Consider the following 10,737-nt stretch of genomic DNA (forward strand, 5'->3'; position numbering starts at 1 on the left):
GAACAGGTTTGCTAGTTTTTATTAGTTTTCTTTTTTTTTCTAAAGGCTTAGTTTTAGTTTAGTTTTAGTTTGTTTATCTCTTTTCTCTTCTTCTCTGTCGTCATTTTCAAATAAATCCCAGACAGGACTCTGCTGCTTTCTCCCAACTTTAGTCTCCATGTTTCCAGGTAGAGTGGGGACCAGAAGATGACTGGAAACCACAAGTGAACACAAGTGACGGACCATCAAGTGTCGTATGGTGTCGCTAGCTAAAATAGCTAGAGCGAAATAAATCCCTTTCGTATCAATCTGACATTGACAAAGACGCAAACGAAGACAATTTTATTAATAATTTTTATCTGTTTTAGTTAGTTTTGTAAACACACAACACAGTGTCAGTTATCGTTTTTTCTTTTAATTATAGTTTTTATTTATTTCAGTTAACGAAAATGTTTTTACAATTCTAGTTTTCGTCATTTTGTTAGTTTTCTTTAATGATAATAACCGTGGTGCAAACTCAATAACAGTTTAATCAGAAAGAAAAATTTTTTATTTTTTACACCTCAAAGTTAATTAGATAGAACTTAAGTATTCTAAAACTTCCTTGTACTTAGCATTGGACTGTCTGTCATTGGGGTTTTGCGTGGCTACCTTTCACAAAACCAGAATCAAACATCATAATTGGCCTCGAAACAAAAAACATTTTTAAGTAACCTCTGATTATTACAAGCAATGCAAACACAGTTATTAAAGAAAAGCGTAATATTGTGTAGCTGTTTTACTGTGCTAGTATATTTTGCAAAGCATTTTTTATGTCCTTACTGGTTCATTTTACCTAAGTTTTATTTCAACTGACAAATATCTTGTGTAATTACAGGAGGTTTCACAACAAAAATGTTGAATAAATGTATTTTTGTGAATGTATAACATGTATAAGCACTGATAAACTGTCCAAATACAGTTTTTATCAGTGAATTGAACAACTTAGTCTCATTGAAAATGATTTATATATATATATATATATAGGTAATTTGATTGTTTTAATACATCTAAATATTCTTTATTAAATATTAAAAAGTTTTTAAAAATGTGCAAAATCTCATGTAAAGTTAGGGCAAAAAACTGTATTTTAATTATGGAAAATTACCATATTTTTATGAGATGGTTATTTTCCATTATTTTCCAGAATTTTTTCGGCACGCCTACTGCCAGAATATTACCGTTTTTTTTTTTTTGTTTGTTTTTTACAGTGTACGGTAAACTCCTCAGTTGATTAGAAGACGTTAATTCTCAGCCTTTTTGCCTCTTCTCTTGTTCTTGTGAGTCTCTTCAGGTTTTTTTCCTTGTTTGTAGATGATTAGCTCAGTGTTTGGCAATAGCCCATTGTGTTAAAGCGCAGATATGTCAGTGTGAGGGCGGGGCCGCTTAAGTGTTGGCTTAGATTTACTCTGCTCGTTATTCTTCAGAGCTTTGAATGTTCTTTTTACTGTGTTTCTCTTTGTGTACTTTCTTATCTGGAACCTTTGACCTTTTTATATGAAAAGTTTTAGTCACAAAAAAACAATCCTCGACTTCCACTTTGTTTGTTTTTTTGGGTTTTTTTGTGCGACCTTCTGGTAAATATGTGCTTTTAAGGAAGGTCAGCCTCAGATGAATGCACGTCAAACATCAGAACACTTCTCCAGTTTTAATGGAATCAAATCCACTCATTTCACAGACCACTAAGCCTAAGCTCTGGTTTAGGACGGAGGTAGAACAGAAGAAGTGCTGGTTTTCATTGTGTGGCTGAAACCAACCAAACTACATCCATCTGAACGTGGCTCAAATGTGATTCTGTTTTTAAAGAAGTGCCAGACCTCGACACTAACTTTCTGCACTGGTTGCTAGGGCTGTAAGAAAATATCGGTTCTGCAATATATCACGATATTTCATTTCACAATACTGTATTAATATTAAAAAGTACTGTATCGATATTTTTAGGTATTTATTTAAATGCAGATATTATGGAGGTATCATATTTGGTTTTTGTTTTTCTTTTTTGTTTATATCAGGGCTCTCAAACTCATTTTCTTTCAGGTTCCACATTCAGCCCGATTTGATCTGCAGTGGGCCGGACCAGTAAAATAATAATATAATAACCTAAAAATGACAACTCCACATTTTTGTCTTTGTTTTAGTGCAAAAAATCCCATTAAATTATGAAAATACTTACTTTTATAAACTATTCAAACAAAAAAGATGTGAATGACCTGAAAAAACTGAAATTTCTTAAGAAAAATACGTGCAATTTTAACAATATTATGCCTCAATTTATCATTTCTACATGTGCATCAGACCAAAAAACACACTAAACACTTAGTAACAGGCAGAATTTATTCAAATTGTGCTGAATTTTCTTTAGACATTTCAAGTTGTTCATATTTGACCAAGTTATTCACAGTTTATTGTTACAGGATAGTTTGTAAATGTAAATATTTTCATAATTTATTTTTTGCACTAAAACAAAGACAAAAATGTGAAGTTGTTATTATTTATAGGCATAATGTAATATTATTTTTTTCACATCAAACCGAGAAGAAAATCTGCAGTCATTCTTTTTTGTCGGTTATTCTGTTATTATTTGACTGTAGATCATATTGGTCTGTATGTGGAACCGCAACTAAAATGAGTTCCACAGCCTTGACTGTGGAATTTTTGCACTTTGTAAATTCATCCCATGGGCCAGATTGGAACCTTTGGCGGGACGCATGTTTGACACCCCTGATTTATATTTTATGTATTATTATTTAACACTCTTATTAAATAATTTTACTTCCTTTGTTGGGATTGAACTAAAATAATGTTCTGATATGCACTGGTGCACCTAAGAAAAAAAGTTAGGTGCACCAGTGCAACCAGTAGGGCTGTGTATCGGCATGAATCTAGTGATACGATACAAATCACAATACTAGGATCACGATACGATATATCACGATATATCATGATGTTGTTAAAAAGGCAGTTTTTTGTTTGTTTCTTTTTTTTAATGATTATTTCCTTGAAGAATTTAATTACACCAGAAATGTGCACAAATACTAAACACATTTTTGTTTGATCACAACAGGATCTAATGTTATATCACAAAATTTTGCTGTATTAAAACTTAAATTCTGTTTTACAGACATTACAGTTTAAGATCCTGTTCAAATGTTCATATTCTATTAGCTCAGAACTAACATCAGAACAGTATTTTTGTGCAATTCCAACAAAGGAACCACCATCTGCCTCTGTCAGAATGTAAAAAAGTGCTTTTAGGATGCTTCAAATAACCATTAGTTAATAGAAGTGTTAAATAATAATAAATAAAATACTAACAAAAAAGAAAACCAAAAAACAAAAATGAACCTCCATCATATCTGAATTTGAATAAATACCTAAAAATATTGATACAGTACATTTTATTATTGATACAGTATTGTGAAACGAAATATCATGATATATTGCAGAACCGATATTTTCTAACAGCCCTAATTTTCGGACGGCTCGGGCCTTAACTTAACATTCTTAATGAGAAACTTGTCCCTGGTTCTGTACATCTTCTCTCATCCTCCACTCTGTTAATCTGACGGGCCTACACTCACCTCTGTCTGTCTGACCACAGCGCCCACATGTTCAAACGCACACATGTACAGGACTATCTGGACCACTGCCAATCAGAAGGGGGTCCCGCCCTTCACTATCTCTGATTGGTTTAGACCATGATATGGGCCTGATGAAGTGTTTTTCAATCTTGGGGTCGGGACCCCACATGGGGTTGCCTGGAATTCAAATGGGGTTGCCTGAAATTTCTAGTAATTGATATAAAAAAACAAAAATTACTAATGAAAAATATGTTGTAGTGATTCAATATACACTATATATCCAACAGTATTCCCTCTCCTGCCTTGACTCCCATATGAATGTCAGGTCCATCCCATTCCTAGTCTATGGGTTCAGTCTGACGTGGCTCCACCCTTTGCAGCTATAACAGCTTCAACTCTTCTGGGAAGGCTGTCCACAAGGTTTAGGAGTGTGTTCATGGGAATTTTGGACCATTCTTCCAGAAGCGCATTTGTGAGGTCCCACACTGATGTTGGACAGAAGGCCTGGCTCTCAGTCTGCGCTCTAATTCATCCAAAGGTGTTCTATGGGGTTGAGGTCAGGACTGTGTGCAGGCCAGTCCAGTTCATCCACACCAGACTCTGTCCTCCATGTCCAAATGGACCTTGCTTTGTGCACTGGTGCACAGTCATGTTGGAAGAGGAAGGGGCCGGCTCCAAACTGTTCCCACAAAGTTGGGAGCATGGAATTGTCCAAAATGTCTTGCTTCAGCATACCAACAGATTTTGGACAATTCCATGCTCCCAGCTCATTTATGCCTATTTTACAAGAAGGAAAGTTGCAGAAACAAAACAAGATGGCACAGTTTTAAACAATAATATAATAAAACAAATTATATAATCTAAGCGTAATCTTACATTCATACTAAAAGGGTTAACATCACAAATTTCTGGCGACCCCAGACATTCAAAACGGAGACTTTTTTTTGCAAAAATTAACATGTTTTTGATCCTGTAATAGTTTGTTATACTACGTTGCAAATAAACATTAATTTTAGAGGACATTTAGACTATATAATGTATATGATGCAACTTTAAAAAAAAATGTTTATAAGGAAAAGTGTGCATTGTTTTAAAATGGGGTCACGAGCCAAAAAAGGTTGGAACCACTGGCCTCGTGTGTCTGTTGTTCAACCACAAGGAGACTCTCAGAGACATAGAGACTTTGTTTTTTTAACCCTCAAACAGTTGGTTGCACCGGTGCGACCTCAGATTTATTTTTTTTTAGTCACACCATTGAGAATTTTGGTGACATGTGCGACCAAACTGGTGTCACTCTAGAGCCCAGAGTGGCCTGGTGGATGTTAATGCTTAAAAAGAAACTTCAGCTCATTAAAACCCACCATCAAATCCTCACAGGTTGGGTTTGTCAGGAATGTAATAAAAGCACCAATCTGCAGCTGCAGTGGTGCTTTTCCCTAATTGTGCGTGGGTTTGTCAGTGAAGCAACCTCATTCTGCTGGTTCATGTAAAGACACGCAAACACCTGGAATAAAACTCAGATAGTTTCCTCTGACACTTCTTTTCTACCAACCACTTAAATGTAGACATCCAGGACATATTACTGCACAAACACAGCATGTTGTGACAGGGTAAACCTCTGCTGTGTTGAACTCTCTGTTCGGTGTCATTTTTATCCTGTCATATCAGTGCATGGAAATGAGTTTGTTCGAGCGGTCGCTCTCTGTCCTTCTGACAGATTTTACTGTGGAAGGGCTTTTCTGTACAGTCAGCTTTCATTAAGAAGAACTTTCACTGTCACAGTTAAGATGGAGGGATTTCATCATCTTAACACAGAGGGAAAGGTGGCACAGCACAAAGGCCCACAAGCATCAGCATCTTGTATTAGTGATCTGAGAAAAACATGCAAAGGTACAAGAAAAATACTCAAATCAAGTTCACACTGCAAAAATCTAAATCTGACCAAGTGTATTTGTCTCATTTCTAGTCCAAATATCTCATCGCACTTAAAATAAGACAGAATCACCTAAAGAGGAACTTTTCAGTGAGATATAAGAACTAATTTTTAGACAATAGATCTAGAAAATGTTATATAATTTTCACTTGTTCCATTTGCAGATATTTTTTTATGTAAAGATCGATATATAAAAAAAATAAAACTAAACTAAAACTAAGCATTTAGTAAAAACAAATGAAAACTAATAAAAACTAGTAAACGTGCTCTAAAAACAAATTAAAACTAACTGAATTAGAGAAAAAAAAGTCAAAACTAAATAAAACTAAACTATAATGAAAAATCCAAAACTATTAGAATCTTGGTTGGACATGGGCATTAAATGTGTTTAAAAGGGCATTAAAAAGGGCATTAAAAAGCATTAAATTAGATTTACTGAGACCTGCAGAAACCCTGGAATAAAAGCTTTTCTGATTTTCCTCATACACACCAACTACTGAATCTATTAATTCATCGGTAATGAAAAGGAGCAGCGGTACCTTTACTGTTACACTTCATCAAAACTGCCTCTGACTGAAATGAAATAATAAAAACATAACTGTATTTGTATTTGTGTTCCTGTGGCTCATGTCCTGATGTCCTCATGTCCGCTGCAGGTGAGAAGCCGTACCGCTGTACGTGGGAAAACTGCGACTGGCGTTTCGCCCGCTCAGACGAGCTGACCCGACACTACAGGAAACACACGGGGGCCAAACCCTTCAAGTGCATCGCCTGCAGCCGCTGCTTCTCCCGCTCCGACCACCTGGCCCTGCACATGAAACGCCACCAGAATTAAACCTGAGGACACGCGTACAAACACTGACTCAGTCATAAAGGACAGACCGCCCGGTTACCACGGCAACAGCATCAGACAGCACCAATCATCTCTGTGCTCCTGCTCCAGAGTCTCTGTGCTCCACACCTCACCTCCTCACCCTCCAGTGTAATGTCCCTGTTCTCCCTTAACCTCCTAAGACCCACTGTCCACATTTATGGACAAGAGTTTCACAACTTTACACAGAAAAAAAAGAAAAGAAAACGGTCCACCACAGAGGACGTTCCATAAAAATTTAAAAAACTGCATCTGAAAAAACTGTTGCATCAAAATGTTTCCAATATAGGCACAGATTTAATTAAAAACAAAAAAGCTTGTACTTTACTGACATGTCCTGGGTCTGAGGAGGTTCAGGAGGTGGATGCTGTTATGTAGTGTGTATGTATTAGACAGCAGTGCATCATGGGCCGTTAACAGCTTTAATATCGCAAAGCTATCGAGGCATTTTAATCCAAATTGTGGCGATTAACGTCCACATTAATCTGTAGGTGTTTCCTTAACTTGTGTAGCTGTCACAGTACACTGCAAAAATCTAAATGTGACCAAGTGTATTTTTCTCATTTCTAGTCCAAATATCTCATCACACTTAAAATCAGACAGAATCACCTACAGAGGAACTTTACAGTGAAATATAAGAACTGATTTATAGACAATAGATCTGGAAAATCTGATTTCAAGAAATCTGAACAAGATCATTTTCACTTCTTCCATTGGCAGATTTGTTTGCTTAATTCAAGATTTTTTTGCTTAATTCAAGCTAAAAAAATCTGTGAATGGAACAAGTGAAAATTATCTTGGTAAAATTTCTTGAAATAAGATTTTCCGGATGTATTGTTTTTTCTTTTTTTTTTAATTCCAGATCTATTGTTTTTATTCTAATCAGTTCTTTCTACACTTTCACTGTACACCCCCCCCCACTCCCCTCCAAACTGGCCGTCATCTGTTATTATTATTTGTACATACTGTATGTTATATTTTCTGTGCAGATGGAAATACAAACACACCTGTTTGTACTCTTTTATTCGCTCACCCAATGAGAATCGATAAGGAATCGGATCGATAAGCAAAATTGATAATGGAATCAGAATTGTTAAATTCTTATCGATTCCCATCCCTATCCATCATGTTTCATATGGTGCCTGTTTGGGTTTCTCCCCCTCTCCTTTCTGAGGCGGTATCAGTCACCTGTTGTCAGTGTTTGCTGCAGTCTGAACAGCAGAGCTAATGCTGGACCAGGACACAGAGATGATTCAGTGTCTGATCATCATTGAATATGACGCAAAATGTCTTAGTACACATTTCTTTATACTGCTACTCCAATAAGACTTTTGGGATTACATCTTGGGAATACGGTCTGGTTCTGCAAACAACTACATGGACTATTTACTGCCACATTCTTCATCATCGTCATCATCATCATCGTCATCACCTGGAGGTATGAACTGAAAGCAGAGGTGGGGTCTCTTCCCCTCTGGCCTGTCCTGCCTGTGTAAATATTTGTCAATATTTCTGTGTGTGTGTGTGTGTGTGTGTATGAGAATTCAATGAATGTATTGAGATTCATACTTGACTTTTTTTTTATCTAATATTAATAATATTCCATGTTCAGACTTCCTTGAAAAATCCATTTAAGGGCCAAAAAAAAAAACAAACGGGACCTAAACAAATGATCAACAGAAACGACCGACACCAGAACTCTCCATGGAAAAGTTAATCATCTCCTCGTAATGCCTGCTCCACTACAGGTATTACCTGTCGAGCCCAGAGAGTGTTTGCCAATGTTTGTATCCGGGACATTACCCGTTGCCATGGTGACGGGCTCCTTTGAGGGCAGCTTTTTTTTTCCCCTCTCTCTCCTTTGATTCTTCCGTATTTGTCGAGCACTTGAGGGTGAAGAAAGGCAGATGGGTGGGTCTGCTGTTGTGTAACGGCTTGGGTCGTTTCATGTACAGTTTTTCGGCTGCTAAATTAGAGCGTGCGTTCAACAGTCGTTCACTCAAGTGCTACGTGTTAATTGTCACTTAGGCTGTTTGCGTACTTGTGGGATTGCTCGTTATCTTGGGAGGCGTTTTTGTGAAGAGTTATAGTTTTTTTTGTAACTGCCAGTAACAGAAAAAAGATGGAACTGAGACCATGTAGTTTGGTCGCACTAGGGATGTAACCATATGAAAATTTCATTTCACGGTTATTGTGATCAAAATTATCACGGTTATTATCATTATCGCGGTATTGTTAAAATAGGCACAATGTACTCACAGGTGATTGACTCAGACTGTCTACACTAATGACAACAGGTCACAGTCTTGGAGACCGCCCTATATTTAAATGAGGATTGTGGGTGCGCTACTGGTTGTCGTCAAGGAGACATGGGGTAAACATGGCAAATTCATGGGGCCTTGCATTTGTGGGGGTCCATAGAGCAGTAGGGGGGGTCCAGTGGATACAGGTTAGAAGGTGTGATAATGTCATGTAAGATCTGCTGTATGAGAGAGGAACAGAAGCCAGGAGTCAGACATGGAAAGAATGTTAAGTTTCACCCCCCCCCCCCCCCAACTCTGACAAATCGATAAGATACTGAATTTTACAAAGGGCCCACATCCTTTAGCTTTCATGGGACCCACAACTGCTAGCAGCGCCCCAGATCCAGATGCACAGAAGTGTACCGTAGGAGGAGTTTAGTCCTAGAAGGTACTGATGACTGGGACTGGGACTGGACCCACATCAGCCCAAAGTTCAACTAGAACAGGGGTCTCAAACTCCTTTTAGTTCAGGGGCCACATTCAGCCTAATGTGAAATAAAGTGGGCCGAACCAGTAAAGTAATATAAATACTAGGATAAGGACTTAGAAATAATATCAACTCCAAAGTTTTCTCTGTTTTTGAGTGAAAAAAGTAAAATTCTGTAGTTAAAATGTTTACATCTACGAACCATACTTGAACGTAACATGAACAAATATGAACAACCTGAAAATTCTTACAAAAAATAAGTGCAATGTTAACAGTCCTACGTCTTAATTTATCATTTATACATGTGGATCACAACTTACAGATCACTGTGGATCTTCAAATACACAAAACATTTAATAACAGGCAGAACATTATTAAAATTCCACATTTCAGACAGTTTTTGTAAAAGGTCAGTCTGTAAATGTAACCATTTTTGTGTAATTTTACTTTTTTTTTTTTACACTAAACAAAGAGGAATATTTGCGGTTTTCATTATTCATAGGTTATTTATGATAGTATTTTACTGGTCTGATCCACTTTAGATTGAATTGACCTAAAATGATTTTAACACCATGGATTGTTAATATCTTCTCTGTAAATTTTGTATTTTACAAATTCATCCCGTGGGCCGGATTGGACCCTTTGTCAGGCCGGTTTTGGCCCCAGGCCGCATGTTTGACACCTGTGATCTAGAAGTTCTCCAATGGCATTGTGGGTAGGACATAGTTTTTCTTCGGTCATTCCATAAACGTTGATGTGAACAGAACAGATTGGTTCTGGGCGTTGCCTTTGGTTGGGCCTAAGCCCCGCCTCCTCAGACAGTTGCTGGTGAACCTGTTCCAATTCAAACCTGTCTTTAAGACCAGACCAGTACAGACGCAGAATCAACCACTGGAACCAGTTTCAGGTTTGGTAAAACACATTCCGCACACTAAATAAATATTTGCATCTACTCCCAATAATTTGGCGTGTTCTGGCACAAACGCCCGTACACACTAAATGAGTTGGACGAGTTATTGTACCCATTTTACAGACTCATCCTGCAGTGCGTCCTGTTAGTACTTCAGCTTCAACGGGTTTTTGCGTGTGCACGTTCTTACCTCTAGTGAACCTTTAGGAAACCTTTAGTGAACCTTTAGTAAACCTTTAGTGAACCTTTAGTAAACCTTTAGTGAACCTTTAGTGAACCTTTAGGAAACCTTTAGTGAACCTTTAGTAAACCTTTAGTGAACCTTTAGGAAACCTTTAGTGAACCTTTAGTGAACCTTTAGTAAACCTTTAGTGAACCTTTAGTAAACCTTTAGTAAACCTTTAGTGAACCTTTAGTGAACCTTTAGTGAACCTTTAGTGAACCTTTTGTAGATCAGGCCCTAATGTCAGCAGCAGCAGGTGGAGGAGGTCTGTAGTTCGAACACCACCACGCTGCTGGAAAAACCCATCCTGTTATTTCAACTCTGATTGTTATTTTCTCTTTCCATGGAAGTATGTTCTCCTGCCCGTCGCTGAGGGAGTCCTCAGCCCCCCCACCTCCCCACACCCCCGTGTATAGAAAACAGAACTATAGTTTCACAGAAGACTTTGTACATATTTGTTTGGTTTTATTT

General features: G+C 37.4%; 1 protein-coding gene across 1 annotated transcript in view; it reads left to right on the top strand.

Annotated features, from left to right (window-relative positions):
• klf5l (Kruppel like factor 5 like) overlaps nucleotides 1-7,041 on the top strand; it is a 50,733-nt gene extending 43,692 nt beyond the window's left edge. Inside the window, exon 4 of the mRNA XM_030155064.1 lies at nucleotides 6,189-7,041. Coding sequence (XP_030010924.1) covers nucleotides 6,189-6,367 — 179 coding nt within the window. The 3' untranslated portion in view covers nucleotides 6,368-7,041. The remainder of the gene's footprint in view (nucleotides 1-6,188) is intronic.
• Nucleotides 7,042-10,737: the final 3,696 nt, after the last annotated feature.

Source organism: Sphaeramia orbicularis, chromosome 14, assembly GCF_902148855.1.
Source record: "Sphaeramia orbicularis chromosome 14, fSphaOr1.1, whole genome shotgun sequence".
NCBI lineage: Eukaryota > Metazoa > Chordata > Actinopteri > Kurtiformes > Apogonidae > Sphaeramia > Sphaeramia orbicularis.